This window comes from Melanerpes formicivorus, unplaced genomic scaffold, assembly GCF_026170545.1.
Source record: "Melanerpes formicivorus ecotype bairdi unplaced genomic scaffold, bMelFor1.0.p_v2 SCAF_5, whole genome shotgun sequence".
Taxonomy (NCBI): Eukaryota; Metazoa; Chordata; class Aves; order Piciformes; family Picidae; genus Melanerpes; species Melanerpes formicivorus.
Genome location: NW_027142357.1, coordinates 23980640 through 23998626, shown reverse-complemented (window position 1 = coordinate 23998626; position 17987 = coordinate 23980640). Strand labels below are relative to the sequence as shown.

The 17987-nt window shown below is 37.9% G+C and overlaps 1 protein-coding gene across 2 annotated transcripts in view; it reads left to right on the top strand.

Moving 5' to 3' along the window:
• The window catches only part of TANK (TRAF family member associated NFKB activator), a 29859-nt gene that overhangs the window by 6173 nt on the left and 5699 nt on the right, over positions 1 to 17987 (top strand). For both annotated transcript variants that reach the window (XM_068138769.1, XM_068138770.1), the window contains 6 exons: positions 2541 to 2649; positions 3472 to 3584; positions 11955 to 12134; positions 13338 to 13414; positions 15608 to 15726; positions 17315 to 17895. In XM_068138769.1, coding sequence (XP_067994870.1) covers positions 2541 to 2649; positions 3472 to 3584; positions 11955 to 12134; positions 13338 to 13414; positions 15608 to 15726; positions 17315 to 17895 — 1179 coding nt within the window. The remainder of the gene's footprint in view (positions 1 to 2540; positions 2650 to 3471; positions 3585 to 11954; positions 12135 to 13337; positions 13415 to 15607; positions 15727 to 17314; positions 17896 to 17987) is intronic.

The window sequence follows — 17987 nt, the reverse complement described above, 5'->3', positions numbered from 1 at the left end:
TAAGGAGCACCTTTGAGTTTTCAGTCTGTGTAGATTACGTTACTTCAGCCAAAACTCTTCTAGAACTTCTCATCATGTATCCCAGTATGTTGTTAAGCTATCAGGTTTGGGCTTTGTCATACTAACTTTATTGTGCATATTCTGCACAGCAGTGGAACCTCTGTTGTAGGAAGGCTTGAATGGTTGTGGTGGCACAGGATTTCCTGAAGCTTCCCTAGACCTGGTAGGCTGGGACATTTTTCAGGGGCAGAGGACATACTTGGTATTATTATGGAAGGAGCAGTAAAATTGGAAGTGTCAAAAGGTCTGCTAGAGAATATTCTGATACCTGGGCATAATCTTGCCATCCCTTTGCAGAGGAAATAAACTAGTCAAGGCAGTGTAGAACAGGTATCAAGTCAGTCATGTGTGCAGTCATCCACTGTTCAGTCTGTCTCCATTCATGTTGCAGCAGTGCTGGTGCAAATCTGTAGCTTTTTTCTTTATTTCACAAGCAGAAGTAGCATGGCAAGATGCCTTACGTTAAAATTGCTGCTAACTTAACAAAAGGCAACAGATTTTAGAATATTTGGAAATCCTTTAAACTCCCTTATGCTGAACAATATAATTATTTGAAGGAAAACACTCAAGTTAATACTACTGGGTTATCTAACTGGACATGAAAGAAACTTCTGCACAAGAAACAAGGCATCAAGTAAAAGATCAGATAGCCCTTCAGAAGTCTGCAGAAGAAAACCAGAGAAGTGTGTGAGATCAGCATGAGCTGAACACTTGCAGTATTTCTCTCTGCATTTTCTCTGGTTCGGTATCTAAAAACTAAGGCCTTTCATAAGAGATTAATACCAGCTGAAGTCTTTGTCCTAATCAAACTTTCTGTAGCTGGATTTCATGACTCAAAAGAGAACAAAAGTATTTTTTCAAGAAGACTTTATACTGTTATTTATGGGAATTTTTTTGTTGGTGGTGTTTTTCAGGGCTTTTTTTACCCTAACTGGTGAGTTTTGAATGACCTTTGTATAGTGCTTTACTCTAGTAATTTCCTCTGTTCATTGTGTGGCCTTCACACAGTGTTGGATTGTCCACCATTCTGTTGTTAACAGTTTACTACTTAAGTTACCGATAGGCCACTTGTTTTGCCAGTCTCTAGAGCTGGGAGCCATGTCAAGCACACAGAAGCCAGAGTCATCTTGGCCAGATGGTGTTTGATACAGATGGATGGTTGGTTGTCATGCAGATCTTCTAGTTGGTAACTTGTTGCTGCCATCTGACTCAAGGAATAATTTGTGCACACTGGCTGTCAAAAGCATCTTCTCTTCTGTCTGTTTTAGCTGTCATGTCTGTGCTCTGTACAGAAGTGTTGACAAGACATTGCTGTTGTACATTTTCAATTTGGTTCTCAGTGATTTTTCTGCTTCATGAGGTCTCTTATAGCTGCTGGAGTGCACTGCTCTTTGATCACTTTTTTTTTTTAAATAAACTCTGATAGTACAACTACTTCCTGGCCTTTTAAAATATTTGATTGTAGATTATTTTTTTTTCCAACTTGCTTTACAGACAAACACATGGGGCAGTAAGAAGGGGGTGTGGAGTTGAAGTGTGACTGAGATTCTGAGGTTTGAGAATTTAGGTAGCTGTGTCTGAACAGGCATGAAAGCAATGCTTAGTCTTGTCCCAGGTCATAACCAGTCCAGCAATAGATAAATTCCTAATTTCAGAAAAATTGAGTGCATTCCTGTAAGTTGCCTTGCTGGGACTCCACAAGTTTTCTCATTTGTTTTTAGCACTACCGTTACTGCAATATTAGGCATGTGGTAATGAAATAATAGGTTTTTAATATTAGCACCTTCCTGCCACCTGACCATTTGTTCAAGTAACTGGCTGTCTAATATTATATTTATACACTTTAGTGAAACATGAACAGTCTTACTAGGCTCTGTATGACCTATTTATAGCATGAGATGGAGTAGAGGTAGATGGAGAATGGGGCTGCTTGATTGCTTTTACCCTCTGGTTTCTAGGGTAAAAAAATAAGCTTACTGCATTCCAAAGGGACAGGCAAAACTCTTCTCATGGGCAGTTAAAGTTACTTACAAAATATCTGCTGTATGGAAAAAGCAACATTGTTTTCCATTTAAAATCTGGTTTTGAAAGCCTATTTCTAACAAACAAATATAATTTATTTCCTAGAAAATGGAGGGAGGAAAATTACATCATTCTGTGGATTAACTGACCAGCATTCTGAATTTTAAACCTGATACGCTTTATGGCTATTAGTGAAGAAACCTCACTTTAAAGTTGTCTTATTCAACTGCCACAGTTGAAACAGTTAGTGAAAATCAGGATTTATTTCCTATAATACTTTTTCTAATCAGTGCAGCTTCAAAAATATGGACTTGCCAAAGGTGTCTGTAGTTGGGTTTTCACACAGAGGTCCACAACTACAATTATCTTTAAAAATCAGAGCTGCTTTTTCTATGTCAAATAGACGACCCCCTAGTCAAAACAGAATTAGATTAATGCTAATTAAATTGTATTTGCAGACAGAAAACTACATGCAGCAAATACGTGAACAGCAGGAAAAGATAGAGCTTCAAAACAGCATTATTGCAAAACTGAAATCACAGTTAGCTGCTCTGAATGCTAATGGAGGTATGTACTTGTTTGCACATTATTTCTTTTTATGCTGTGTTGTATTGATGAATAGCTCTGACTTTGCTTCAGTTTTTGCAATCTACAGCTCTCAAAGCAGCATCATACTTTTCTGTGAGTGTGAGAGTTAACACAAATGTGCAGTTTCGAAATCTATTTATAAAATGCTACACTTCTGAGGTCTCTATCCTTTTCAAGAAACGGTGAGATTTTTCTTTAGAGGTACAACTTGCTTGCACTGATGCCAGTGGAAGTTACAAAAATACGGGTTCAAATTCCTCATTAGAATTAAAAACAGGTTTCTTACATATTAATTTTGCAATTCTCTGCTAATAAGTTTAGTTCATGTTGCACTAGATGCGAGTGCTGTATTAGGTATTTTAGATTAGATTAGTCTTGTGATGCTAATCTTATTGCATAACTAAAGCTTTGTAGGGAGATAAATCTCTTACAAATCAAATAGTCATTGATGGATAATTTTGTGCTGTTTGACTGTATTACACAAATGAGAGAAGAGTCAAAGTAACCATGTGTTAATCTGCCATGCTCATTAAATATTTATTCACACTAGCCTAACACTCTTGGTTTTCATAAATACTAGCTAAGTGGTTGGCTTTTATTTTTAAGGGTACATGTGCATCCTTTATTGATGGTTTAGTCTTGCATTGTCTCTAAGCACAAACTGGGCTTTTCTTGTTTAATATAAAGGTTTGCTCCAAGTAAAGTTAATATAAACCTAGCTTCCTTTATTTTTATTTGTACTTAGAAACTGACTGGGGAAAAGTGCAGTTACAGTCATGTGCTTTCATTTTTATTTTTAAGGTAATGCACATCCCTATGTTCTGATGCATGAAGACACTGAAACCTCCAATTTACCTATCAGCCAGCTCTCTGAAAAACTGAATGTGGCAAAGCAAAGAGAAAAGCTCTTACAGGTATGGTCACCTGCAGGTTTTTTTTAACGTAAGATCACATTTGTGCTGTGATGATTGCACTATGAGAACTTAAAGAGAAAGAGAAGTGCCTTTGAACTGTACTTCTAGTACAAGAATACCTGGAGTGTGTGTGTGTGTTGTGCCACTGCAGTCTGCTTAGATGAACTAAGCATCTGTCTTTGGTCCTTCCAAGGATCATCTAGATTTCTAGAGCTCTCTTGCTTGTTTCTTAACCTGCCAAAACCAGTGGTCAAGAAAGGGCTTTCTAGTTCTGGCACAAGAGCTTTTCAAATTGCAGCCATTCTGAGTATTTTTGCAAGAAAGAGAGAATCTGCACTCAAAGTGATGGAGTGGAAAGTTCATTGCTTTGGAGATGCTGATGATTTGGTTAGGTTTTTCATAAAGCCTGTTTTAATAAGATGTCACTTATGCCCCTCTTCACTGAAGTAACCCTGAGATTTTTCACTATAGCCTGTTGAGAGTTAACTGGAATAAGAGTAAAGCAATAATGCAGAATAGATTGGGAATACTTTGAATGGATTTTGTGTATTGTGAAAAGACAGTGACAGAGGTGCACAAAGTGACATTGTTCTTATCCCAAGTCACCCTATTTTGTTTTCTGAGAACTGTCTTGTAACAAAAATGTGTTCTTGAATGTGAAATTTCATACCAGGGAACCTGTAAGGGTTGTAAAAATACCCTTATAGTAAATCAGGCATTAGATTTAAAAATAATTAATTTCAGAATTTGCTTCCTATACCTTAGCTATAAGCAAATTAATTATGTTAAGTTCACATAAATGCATTTTTTTAAATCAGAAATGTTAATTTTAAAATAATTTCTTTGGAATACTGTTACTTACTTAATTATCTTGATGAAATCTCATTTGAGACTAAGCCTTTGCAAACATTTTATATGTGCTGTTACTAAAGGCTCCTTTTTCATTAATAAAAAAAGAGTCTTTATATAATTTTTCTACACTAGAATCTGTAATCACAAGATGTCAGCTCTTTCCTAATATTGGAATTTATTTAGGATACATCACAGCTGAAGGGTTAATTCTTTCATGGAAAGTCTTTGCATATTTTTTCATTTCTGTGTCTTGAGTTGGATACAAACTGTGTCTTGCAATTGCACCTGAAGGCTTGACCAAGTCACATTGTTTCACCTTGTTTCTGAATGCTTACTCAAGGACAATAGTTTTAAGTAACTTAGACATATAAAGAGTGAGAGAAAGGAAGCTGTGTTTATCTGCTCTTCTTGTGGGGAAACAATGAGAAATTATGTGATCTACACAGAAGATAACAGGCAATGCGTGAGAAGCTGGAATTGTCACTTTAAGGGTTTGGTTTTGTTATTTGCCTTTATCGGCATTTTTTTGTGCAGTCAGTTATTGCAGTTACCTCTTACCAATAGGTGATTCATCTGAATTTTGCTACATCTGTACCATGAACAGAAATATTTCTGATATAACTTCATGGAGAATCAACTGTACAATCTATCTGCATTTAAACCCAGACACAGTGCTGTACAAAGAAGGTAGCAGTGAATCAGCAGAGATCTAAACCCATGCCAAATCATCTTAGCCCAGCCTACTATGTTCCTGTCACTGAGAATGTTGTAGCTCTCTAAGAGTTGACAGCATGGAGCCTAAGGAAAACTTGTATGACTGGACCAAGGCTGGCTTCTGCAGAGGTACATGGATATCTTTGCACTGCCCTTCTGATATGAGGAGGACTCTGGTGTTGTGCCCAGTAAGCTTTCATCAACCTGGCAAGAGTAATACAAAGATATCCATACAACACAGCAGAGGTGTACACACACTTCTGTTAACTCCAGCTGTCTTGGCCATGCCATTCATGGGCTGGAAGCAAGTGGAGGAACCACAGAATGTTAGGTGCTTGAAGGGACCTCGAAAGATCATCCAGTCCAACCCCCCTGCCAGAGCAGGATCACCTAGAGCAGATTACACAGGAAGGCATCCATGTGGGTTTTGAATATCTCCAAAGAGGGAGACACCACAACCTCTCTGGGAGCCTGTTCCAGGGCTCACAGTGAAAATTTTTTCCTCATGTTTCCATGGAACTTCCTATGCCTCAACTTCCACCCATTGCCCCTTGTCCTGTCATTGGGCATCACCAAGCAGAGCCTGGCTCCATCCTCTTGGCACTCACCCTTTACATCTTCATAAACATGAATGAGTTCACCCCTCAGGATCTTTTCCTCCAAGCTAAAGATCCCCAGCTCCCTCAGTCTCTACTCATAAGGAAGATGTTCCGCTCCCTTGATCATTTTTGTGGCTCTGCACTGGACTCTTTCAAGCAGTTCTCTGACGTCCTTCCTGAACTGGACACAATATTCCAGATGCAGCCTCACCAGGGCAGAGTAGAGGGGGAGGAGAACCTCTCTCGATCTACTAACCTCAGCTCTTCTAATACAGCCCAGAATGGCACTGGCCTTCTTGGCCACAAGAGCACATTGCTGGCTCATGGTCATCCTTCCATCCACTAGGACCCACAGGTTCTTTTCCCGTTCACTGCTCTCCAACAGGTCAGTCCCCAACCTATACTGATCCATGGGGTTGTTCTTTCCCAGGTGCAAGATTCTACCTTTGCCCTTGTTGAATTTCATTGTTTCTCCCTGAGCAACTCTCCAGCCTAAGTCTTACTGAGTGGCAGCACAACCCCCTGGTGTGTCAGCCACTCTGCCCAGGTTTGCATCCTCAGCAAATGTGCTGAGAGTGCACTCTGTGCCCTCATCCAGGTTGCTGATTTGTTCATGAAAAGTCACTAAGAAAAACTGCCCAGACATCTGTGAATAACAACTTTCTAAGAGGGACCATATATCTACTCAAGAATTTAAGGCTCCACAAATCAAAACCTAAAATGTTAGGTTAGAATAATGACTCAAAAGTATTTCTGCCCAGACTTCCCTTTCACAGGTCTTACAATAATGAAATACAAACAAATAACTCAAACTTAATTTAGTAATCAAGGAATGGTGGAATTCTTACACAGCAGACTCTGTACACAAGTCTACATTTATTGAATAAACTCAGGGGAGGAGACACATAGAACCAAATTTACTGTTGAAGATGATGGAAAATTACTTGTGTTGTAATAAATGCTTTATAGGCTTTTATGGCAGCTGACAATTTTTGTACTTTTTAAATGTAGAACTCTTGATGTATGATAGATAAATGTTTACTGCATGGAAAGAATGTATGGGACGAGTTGGGGAAAATTAACAGTAGCAAATCCCTAGGACCACATTGGGTTACCCTGAGAAATCTAAGAGTTCCCACTTCTCTGTCTTTCTGCATGAATGAAGTAAAAGTTAAAATAAAATTGATGTGCCATGTTTAAAGCAAAAAAACAAAACAAAAGAGTAAAATCTAAAAGGAGCTGATTCTTCACAAGAAAGATAGTGGAACTTACAGCTTCAGGGGGAAATCGGGCAACTTCATGGAAGAGAAATCTGCTGAGAGTTAATAAATGTATAATAAATACTCAGATCTTCTTAATTTCTAAAGGATAAATCATAAATACATCCTGGTTTTTTGTACTCTTCCCTAGAACATCACGTTTTTGACCTCTATTAGACCAAAATCCCCATTGTCCTGTCACTGACCCACTCTAGTTGTCTTGTATCGAAGTTAATATAGTATTGGATTTTTCAGTTATTGAAATTTGGAAGCACAAATATTCTTTTCAGAAGCCTGTATTTTTCTAATGATAGCCATATTCTGCTCCAAATCAAATAAATTGTTGTGTACTGTAATAACTGCTTTATTCTACTTCTCCAAAAATGTCAGGCTTGCGAAATTAACAGTTCCAGATAATACATTATGATTACAGTCTTTAAGTTAAAATGTTGCTGTTTCTTCCTGTCCTTTCTTGAAACTTTCTTTCCCATGACTGGAGGTGCCCAGGTTTATCCGTACATACTGAAGCTGTCTCTTGCTGAGTCAAATGGGATTTCTCTGTGGACTATATTCTGTCTTTCAGTAAAGTTAACAGTTTTCTTGGATTGATTGTGCTAGGTGCCTAGTTAGATCTTAAATTTCAGAGGTTTAAAATGAAGGAGGGTTTATCTTTTTGTGCTTTCCGGCTATAGTTGTGTATTTTACCTGCTTTTGTCAAATTCTGTTGCCACTGTGTCATAAAAAGGTTTGGGGTTTAGTTCACATTCATCTTCACTGAAAGAGGTGAGTAGAGCAGGTTGGCTTGGTGCTCAGTATTGAAGTGTACACAAGATTATCAGATTTTTCTTTTTAGTTTCCTGAGGAGAGCAAAGGGACCTAAAATTCTGCCTGTCTTTGAGTACAACCTAGCTAAACTTTTATATTAAACTAGGACAAATGTGGACCCTGGTACTGTTTCAGAGCACAAACTGCCCAACAAAACTGGAAAACCTTAGTATGTGAGATTAGACAATAACAAGTAAAGCTGTTTCTGCATGCTATTTTAGTACAGAGCAGGACATTGGAAGTCTTGTAAACTCCATAAAACATGAGGCTAAAGCCAGTACCTGTGACAAGAAAATATGGTCATATTCTTATTTTCCTGGGTCAAGAACCTCAGTATTAAAATACTGTGTGAGTTTTGTCAGAACTTAATGTGCTGTGAAAAAGAGAAGGAAAACTCTGTCAGGAATGTATGATGCATACAGTACACAGAACTGTTAATCATGTAATAAATGTTTAGGGGTTTTGGTTGTTTGGTTGGGGGTTTCTTTTTGTGCACAATGTAAGTAGAGGAATGGCAGATGTATGGTAGTCATTTTGCACTCAAAGTTATGGTGCTAAAATGAGTTAACAAAGAGCAGCTACTGCAACAGTCTTGCTGAGTTGCACCTTCCAGTCAATACCAGCTTCTCTGGTGTCACTTTGTTTCCTGTCTTTGTTGCAAAGAAAGTTGTACTTCGCTATTTTGTGCTGACAGTCTTGCACATTTAGCTGTTGCTCTGCTGTGTGCAGCACAGTTAGTTAAACCCTGCTACCTGATAAAAGAAATCTGATATTGATGCCTTTTATTCTCATTGCTTTATCTGTTTAAGCTATTGAGATCTAATAATAAAGAGCAGTTTGTGGTTGAATTATTAAAAGTTACAGTTAATATTTCCTGGGACCACCTAGAGTAGCTCATCACTTAAACAGTATTTTTCCTTGAAACAATCTGACTGTTTATTATAGGAAGCCACTGAAACAGGGTGTTATCAAACACTTCAGGGGAAAATAAAAGGACCTGCCTTTGCAGCAGTGCAGTCTGGAGAGCTGTGGAACAGCTCTACTAGAAGGCAGCTGGGGTCTTGTGAGACAGCAAGTCTCTCTCTGAGCTGTATTAATAGGATCACAGTTCACACACCCAGGGAAGGAAGTATCTCCCTCTGTTCAGCATTCATTTCACTGCACCTGCATTCACTTTGGGGATCTCCAGTACAGGAAAGACTTTGATAAACTGGATTGAGTTCAGCAGAGACTTTACTGAGATATGGAGAGCTTCAGTACATATTCATGAGAAGAAGATGCAGAAGCTGGGCTTGTCCAGCCTAGAAAAGAGATGGTTTCAGTGAAAGATAATAGCTTTCAAATATCTGTGTTAAGGTTATGAGACAGATAGAGCCAGCCTCTTAATAACGGTGCATGGCAAGAGGAGGAGAGACAATAGGCAGTTAGAACTTGAAAGTTTCAGACTGGACATGAGGAAAGACTTTTCATGATGATTACAGGCAAGTATGCTGGTATTAGCAGCCAGCAAAGAGGCTACATCTGTACTATGAAGAGATCAGTATATTTTCTTTTGGAGATCCATTGTGTGGCCAACTACTTAACTGAGCAGGTATGACTTGTGCCACATACTTACTTGTCAGGACATCATCAGCTTTATAAACTTTAGGCAATTTATAAATGTAACCACATTGTTGCAAACACCTAAACTCCATCAGTATTAGAAGCTGTAAGATCATCATGCTTTGATGGTCTGTATTATTGAAAGACTCAAAAAGGTGTCATTGTTTCTCCAGTATTTTTCCTGATGCGATATCCTGAGTATGCACAAGAATGTTTTACATCAGTATGTATTGATGTATCTTCATTGCAACATGTTGCATTGATCTTCTCATATTGGTTCCCATGTGGCTTTTCTTACTGTTTGCTTAAATATTGTCCCCACTTCCCAGAGGAGACTATAGGAGAAATGGAAGAGAATTACTGACCATTACTGAATTGCTCCCAGTTGTCTGAAAGTCCATGTTATTTGGATCTATGATCATCCCAAAGATACATTACATGTGTGCAGACCAGGGCTGTATCACAGGATCAATGAAAAAGTTATTTTGCTGTCCTTAAGAATGAGTTTTTTATTCAAGGGCAAGTGTTATCTTTGACATAAGCTTTTTCCTAGGTGCCTGGATTTCCAGCAAATCATTTTCAAAGGAAAATACAGGAAAAGCTGCCTCCCATTGGCTTTTTAAATGGGAAATGTAATTTGACTATATAATGGTGAGACATAAGAAAGTTGTTTAGAGTGAGGGTGGTGAAACAGAACAGGTTGCCTAGAGAGGTGGTAGATGCCCCATCCGTGGAGATACTCAGTGTCAGTGGGATGAGGTTCTGAACAACCTGAACTAATTAAAGATGTCCCTGCTCACTGAAGGGGCAGGTGAACTAGGTGATCATTGAAGATCCATTCCATTATTCCATTCTATAATTCTAATGCTTGTAAATTCTGTGACCATATAATAGCCCAGTGGTAGCTTCAAGTCTATGAACCCACACTGTCACTGCCTTCCCATTCCTTGAGAAGCAAAAAGCAGTTACCCATACTATAGCTACTCTGACTTTGTCATCTTTTAAGATCGTGGAAAATATGCATAATTAGAAAATTATATTCAGCATCAACCCTGCTAATTTTCACAGACTGTATCTAGTTGGAAAAGACCTCAAAGGTCATCCAGTCCAACCATCAACCCAGTACTGAAGTGTCAACACTAGACCATGTCCCTAAGTGCCAGGTTCACATGCCACTTGAACTCCTCCAAGGATGGTGACTTTGACAGTGCCCTCGGCAGACCATTTCAATGTTTGATAAACCTTTCAGTGAACAAATATTTCCTAATAACCAGCCTAAACCTCCCCTGGTACAGTTTATAACCATTTCCTCTAGTCTTGGTTTTGATACCAAGGAGAAAAGGCTGGCCCTATCCTTGTTCCAACCTCTCTTCAGGTAGTTGTAGAGAGTGATGAGGTCTCCCCTCAGCCTCCTCTTCTCCAGGCTGAACAACCCCAGCTCCCTCAGACACTCCTCATAGGTCATGTGTTCCAGGCCTTTCACAAGCCTCATTGCCCTTCTCTGAACATGCTGCAGAACCTTAATATCCTTCCTATAGCGAGGGGCCCAGAACTGAGCACAATACTCAAGGCGTGGCTTCACCAGTGCTAAGTATGGGGGGATGATCACCTCCCTGTTCCTGCTGGCCTCCATGTTTATAACACAAGTCAGGACATCATTGGCTTTCTTGGCCACCTGGGTGCACTGCTGACTCATATTCAGGTCACAGCTTTCCAACCACACGTTGCCAAGCCTCTAACTTACCATGGGGTCGTTGTGATCCAAGTGCAGGACCTGACACTTGGCCTTGTTGAACTTCATTCAACTGGCCTTGGCATAATCGGTCTAACCTGTCCAGCTGCTGCTGTAAAGCCTCCCTGGCCTCTAGCAGATTGACACACCTACCCAGATTGGTGTCATCTGCAAACTTATTTGTTAAGATTACTTTTATGTATTTCTATTTCCTCTTAATAGAAATTGTAATCCTATCCCCACTTCACTGGAGATGATTGTCATTTGTCATTCATCAGATACCACCTTTGAGCTTTCTGTGCCTCATAGTACTGTAATTCTTCATAGTGTTCTTACTGGACTCGGGAGAAAATTAAATCTAGCTGCTGTAGCATTAGTTACAGAAGATGATATACAGGTTCTTTAGCCTAAAATCTTTAGTCTTCATGTTTGGGGTTTGTTTTGGTTTGTTTTGTTTTTTTCCAGAACAATATTTAAAAAAGCTTTCTCTTCTTTTTTCTTTTTTTTTCTCCGTCTTTTGATGTTTGGTTGTGGTTTTTTCATCTGTTTTCCTGGATTTTTATCTACCATGATGCCTAGTTTCGATACCAAAAGAGTAATCATCTATGATGAGTTCTATGTGTAGTGGTAGAAGGTCTTTAAGATCAGTTTCAAATTAATAATGTAATACATTAGATTGACCCTTATTTATGTTGCAAAAGCTTAATTTTCCTTATTCCAGACTGCTGAGTATCACACAGGCTTCAACTCTATTAATTGTACTAGTGTTTCTAAAATTCTTTTTTAGGAACAATTAGAAAGCGAGAGCATGAAACTGAAGCAACTTGAGGACAAAAACAATCAAAAGGAAAGGAAGCTTATATCTATTATTTCCAACCAAGAAGATAAAATAAAAACTCTAAAAAGCAAACTGAAAGAACTAAATGAAGCACAAAGGGGTGTACAGATGCCAACATATAAAAGGGAGGTAAGATAAGAAACCAAGTAAAGATAATTATTTTTTTTTTTAAATAGTAAATCATGGCTTCTTTCAAATGTTATTTATTCTAATTAGTCTAAAAAACTGATTTTAAATTTCAGCATTATATAATTTATACTTTAATTTCTCATTGAAGTATATAAAGCACCCAGGGAATGCTGAACTATTAAATCCATAGTAGTCGGTTTGTATGCTAATTATGTCATTAACATTTTTGTATTCATGGAAACATCTGGTTTAGAATTTTCAGTTGGAAATTTTCACCAAGGTGAAGTGGATTTTTTTCACTTTTATGTTAACTTATTTTTGTTACAGAATATCGTCCAGAATACTAATCTGTCCTTTCAGCGTAGCTAGACTGCAGTCATGAATGAGAATCTAACCATGTAAATGTATTTAATTTAAAGTTAATTTGGGTAAAGCACAGAAACACATAACTTGTTGATACTGAACTTCACAAGTGTTCCTTAACTTACTGTAGCAAGCATTTGTAACCCATATTGCTAAGTATAATGTTGCTTGAATGTGTCTACAGGAGCTGCAGCTGCACTTTTGTACAAAGTAAGACCAACCTGTAGGCTAGGGTTCTATCATTATAAACAATGTATCAGTGAAAACAGCTGATTTGGCAGGCATATGAGCAAGTTCTGTGTCTGATTTGGAGCAGAGGAACTACCCAGGCTATCTGGTAATGTGAATGCAGTGAACAAGTTAATGACTGGTTATTGTAGTTTTCCCTTGTGTTATACTAGAGTGAACACAAGGTGGCAGTCAAAGTTAATAACTCATTTTAAAACCTGCTAGAACTATTTGACATATTAGCTTGTGATGTGTTCATTGAAAATTTCAGAGAATAAATCGATTTTTAGGAGCTAAAATACCTAGATACCTCACTAACAAGCTTATGCACAATGAGTGATCTTACCTTATCTATGACTGAAACAGAATTACAGTCAAGCAATGTTCCTAGAACCATAATATGGGCAGAGAAATGCCACAGTGAGTTGCTAAGGTAAACTAAAAATAGGAATTTCATACAAACAGTAAAAAATTGCTTTTGTCATTTTGTGAATGTTTTGAGATCTTCCAGAAGGACTAGGTGAAGATCCTGTGACATTTTTATTCATATCAGGGTGAAGCGCAAAATTAATGTGCTAACCTGTGATCAATATTTTCGTATTTTACTTCAAGGTGAAAAGTAAGAAAGTCATTCCAGCTAAGCCTGAATTATCTCTAGGAATGGCTGGCATTCCACCCCTACCTGAAAGGTAAATACTTTTGCAGCATTTTTAAAATTTGCTTTTCATTGTGTTTTCTGCCATTACATAAAACAAGATAGTTCCTTCTTTTCTACCCAGTACCTTAAAAACTGGATGAGGGCAAGGGGTAGAGTAGAGCTGCAGAGGCTAGAGAGCTGGTGTGAGAAGGTAATAAAGCAAATAACTACATGGAATCATAGCTGGAGCTTTGTACCTATGTAGGGATAAATTGAGAGGAGGAAAAATAGCCACTTGGTTCAGCAGGAGGTTAAACTCTGTGGGCAGCAGCAGTGGCTATTAACACTGAGTTTTGGATAAGCATTAACCCCCTTGCATTAACTCTCTTCGGAACAGGAATGTACAACCATAATGGATTAACTGATGGCAGCACAGCAGAGGAGCCTGCTATACTGCCAGGAGGAGGTCTGATAGTCAGCATATGGAAACAGTTCTTGGCCTGATCCATCCTAAATGGGAGAGTTTGAAACCCAGTTTATCTGTAAACTGAAACCAGACAGCCCTTGCTTATGACCAAGAGACCGAAAGCAGTAGATTTTCTTAGCAAGTATTTCCTCCTTAGACAGTGTTTTTGGAAAAAGATTGACCAAAGTCTTAGGTTTGAATTTTTTACAGGATAGACAGTAACACCATTTTTAACAATTTTGCTGAGGTCAGGTAGAGGATTCTCTAAGATGAGGCAAGGGGAGAGTATTAGGGAAAAGTATCATTAGACCTTGCTGTCTTGTGCTATTGCCTAGGCATCTGCTTTTGGCCAATTAGACATAGGTTTGGTGAACTATGTGAATCTTTAGTCTGACTTTATGTTGAGAAAAAAAGGAAGTAAGACTGCAATGTGATAAAGACTTTTTTGTCTTTACTGACTTACATCTAAAAAATTAAACACTTTTACCCGTCTTCTGTCTTCTTGCTCTCAAATAGCTCCCTTACTTTACTGTTTTCTTGGAAAGAGGTATGTGACTGGTAAGATTACTGGTAATCTTACATTCATAAGATTACAGTATCACAATGTCTAGCAAATTAAGATTGATTCATCTACTATGTATATTTTAATGTGCTAGTTAGAAACCTGTCTTAAGAGCCTTTTTTAATTTCACATGTATCAAAACACCTGAAAAGTGATCAGAATTCAAGTGTTACCAGTAGCAACTTTAACTCCTTCTGTAGTTATCCTTTTTTCCAAATGAGATACAAATAGGCATTTCTGTCTTCAAAGAGAAAAGCTCAGCAGAAGTAGGAACACAGCTTGTGACAGTCCTAATTGCTATATAAATAAGTAATAAAAAAGAAAACAATTCACTGAATTACGAAAAGAGGCCTTTTGAGCTCTTTCAATACAAAGATGCGAAAGAGAACCTCAACCTGGTTTGTCACCAACTTCAGTTTTCATCCACAAATTTCATTTTATAAAATTCATGCTGTTGTGCTTAGAAATGTAAATTACTCACCAAGTTTATAAAAACTTCACAATGGAATTTTAGGCATGCATTAATAACTGAATAACATAGGGCCTTTAGACAAGTAAAGCTCACATCAGCATGAAACACTGCTTTTATCATTCTTAGTGCAGATAAGTAAACACTGGGTGCTCATATGGTAGTCTAAAAACACATAATAAAAAATATCCCTGAAAATAAAAGGAAAAATCATGTGATACTGTATAAAACAGAGAAGGAATGGGTTCACAAGCCCCTCTCCAAAATGTCGCATAGACAAATAAGGAATGAGCAGTAACAAATGCTTGTGTGTTCCTTCTCCTGCCAAGTCTGAAGCACACAGAAAACAATGGACAGTAATTAATGTTCATAGCAGTATCTTATTTCCCCTAGAACAAGATGGAAACAGTATGCCTGTGAAAGCTAAGCTGTTCCACAAGGAAAAATGAGGGAAATGAAAGAAATGTAAAGGCTGGATTTTGGTGGGGTGGATCCTTGCAGGGTCAGGCCCTGAGCTTGAATGTATGTGTATGTGATATACGACTAAACAGCTATTTTACAACATTTTCTTTTCTCTTTTCTGCTTGTTTTACTGAGAAGAACAAAAATATGCATACATATGTTGAGGAACAAGGTATCCAAGAAAAGTAGCTTACACTATTGTTTTTCTCCGGTTTGCGGGTGTGACTAGATTAAAGGTCACAAGCTGAATTGGATGGCTTTTTAATTTACAATTTTGATCTTCCAGAGAGAATCTGGAGACTATTTTCCATGACATGGAAGAAGAGTGTCATCGAATATGTATGCTAGCCAGAGACCAAACAGACCAACTGAGTAAATTTAAGATAAAGCCAGAACCTGAAACTGGTAATATCATATTTAAGCTCTTATTGTGATTCAACTGTTTGAAAGCTTTGCTTTATATTTGAAAATACTGCAAATTACACATACATAGAAGTACTTCCACTGTTTACCATCTGCCTTTTTCAAGTCTGTTCACATGGTACTCAGTATTTCACCAAGAAAACTCATCGCCAGTTTTGCCATTCTGTGAAGAATGCTCCAAATCACATGCTATAAAAGACAGTCATCACATCAATGGCTCTTGTAATTGTTTTGTCCCTTGGAGTGAGAGGCAGGCACTTACTACATGTGATATCCCCTCATACTGTGTGAATGACAGCACTTGCTTGCTTTTAATTTAGCTGTCAGTTCAAAAGATGTCTGTTATGAATGTCTCTAGCCTCATATCTGTTAGTGCAAAACTGCTGGACTGAGGAGAGTCATAGAACTTACTTTCTAGACTTCCTTGTACAGGCTTTTGAAAACTGTTTTGTTGTATGGGACAAGAGCTTAATCCGGCACTCTGAGAACAAAAGAAAGGCTTATTGGAACTGGAGGAGATCCTTTCTGTCCAGTTCTGCTAATGTTTGCATTTAATATAATGTAGCTTACTATGCGTATTCCCTACTAGCTTTTCTTAATAGTAGCATTGGACTTCTAAGTGATTTCAAGAAACACCTGCCAAACTTACATGGTTGAAGCAAACGACACTGATTTCAGCACTTGCTTCTAATTTAAATTGTACCATTCCTGAAATTTTGGCACATGAAGTGCTAATATGTAGCTTATGCCTTCAAATGGCTATGTCTGAAATGTATTGTTATATTCTGACACTACTAAATTTTATTATTTGGGGGTGGGAATTTTGGGGGATGAGTTCTTGGCAACTTATTTCAGAATAGATTTGTTTTCCTTAAATTTAAGTCCCCAACTCAACTGCATGAAAAGCTGTGCATTATATGGATTTAATCTGCTTGGTTTCTGTTATTTCTGTGGCCTACTATACCACAATGTCAGAAGGCTGCTGCACTGAAGTTACTCCCTCACCTGGACAGGACTAACCATGTATATTTTTATCATTTTTCATAATAAAGTGCCAAAAATGTAGGAAGAATTTTCAACACAAAAGGAAAATATCATCCCCCTTCTGAAGAGTTATTAATTTTAAATATTGACCTAATTTGGAAACTAATGGGTGTTTGATACCTGGATACCTTCTGAAATCATGCTTATGGTGCCTAGCATGTTCTTGGCATCGTATGAAATGGTTTTGGTTCCAGATTCTATTTCAGCCAGAGCATGTCAGTAAATATATGCAGGTTTGTGTTAAGAGTATGGGACAACATAATTTTCAATAAAGTTAAAATGTTTGTAGCCATAGAGCAAAGGGAAACAAAATTACTAGAACAGAATTATTTCCTTTTATTTCTGTTCTGTTAGTTTTTGTGTCAGAGCTCATGTTTCTGAAAGTTCAAACTGAAAGAGAAAAAATAAAGGTTAAAAAGCCAAGAAGGGAGATCAAAAGCCTCTTGGGAAAAGTACCACAACACCCCAACTTTAACAACTATATTTCAGTGAACTATTTAATGTTTTCTGTATTCTTTCTTCACAGAAATACCGTTTTCCATGCCGATACAGTGTACTGATAAAACTGATGAACAAGCAGAAGAGCTTTTTAAGCCTCGGGTTATAAAGGATATAAATAGAGGTGCATCATGCATCACATCTATCACACCAAGAGGAGTGGGCCAAGATGAGGACAACAACTCTGTAGAATCACTTTCTAAATTTAATGTCAAGTTTCCACCTACAGTCAATGACTCTGCTTTCTTGCAGAGCACTCGGGAAAAACCAACAGTTCCTTGTACTGGTGTAGCTGAAAACATGCTTCAAGATCATCATTTTAACCTGGAGCATAGAGACCGTGCTGTTAACCTCAGTAAATTGGAACCTAACTCATTTGAAGCTCATGGAGTTGATCTCATGACCTCAGCTTTACAAAACTTCACTGTTGACAAAATAAAGCCCCCAAATCATGTAAAGATGCCCATAGAAAATATCCATGACAAAATATGTTTAAAAACAACAGACACTGGTTTCACATTTGTACCTAAGCACACAAACCAGGGTGCACCTGAAGTAATTTTTTCTTCTTTAGAAGCTGCTGGGACAACCATCAGAGGTCCTCATCAGGTATCTTTCCACAAATACTGTGCATTTCAAAAAATGGTATCGATTCATGCAACTATTTTGCAACAATGTTTGAGACAGGATTAATATATTGT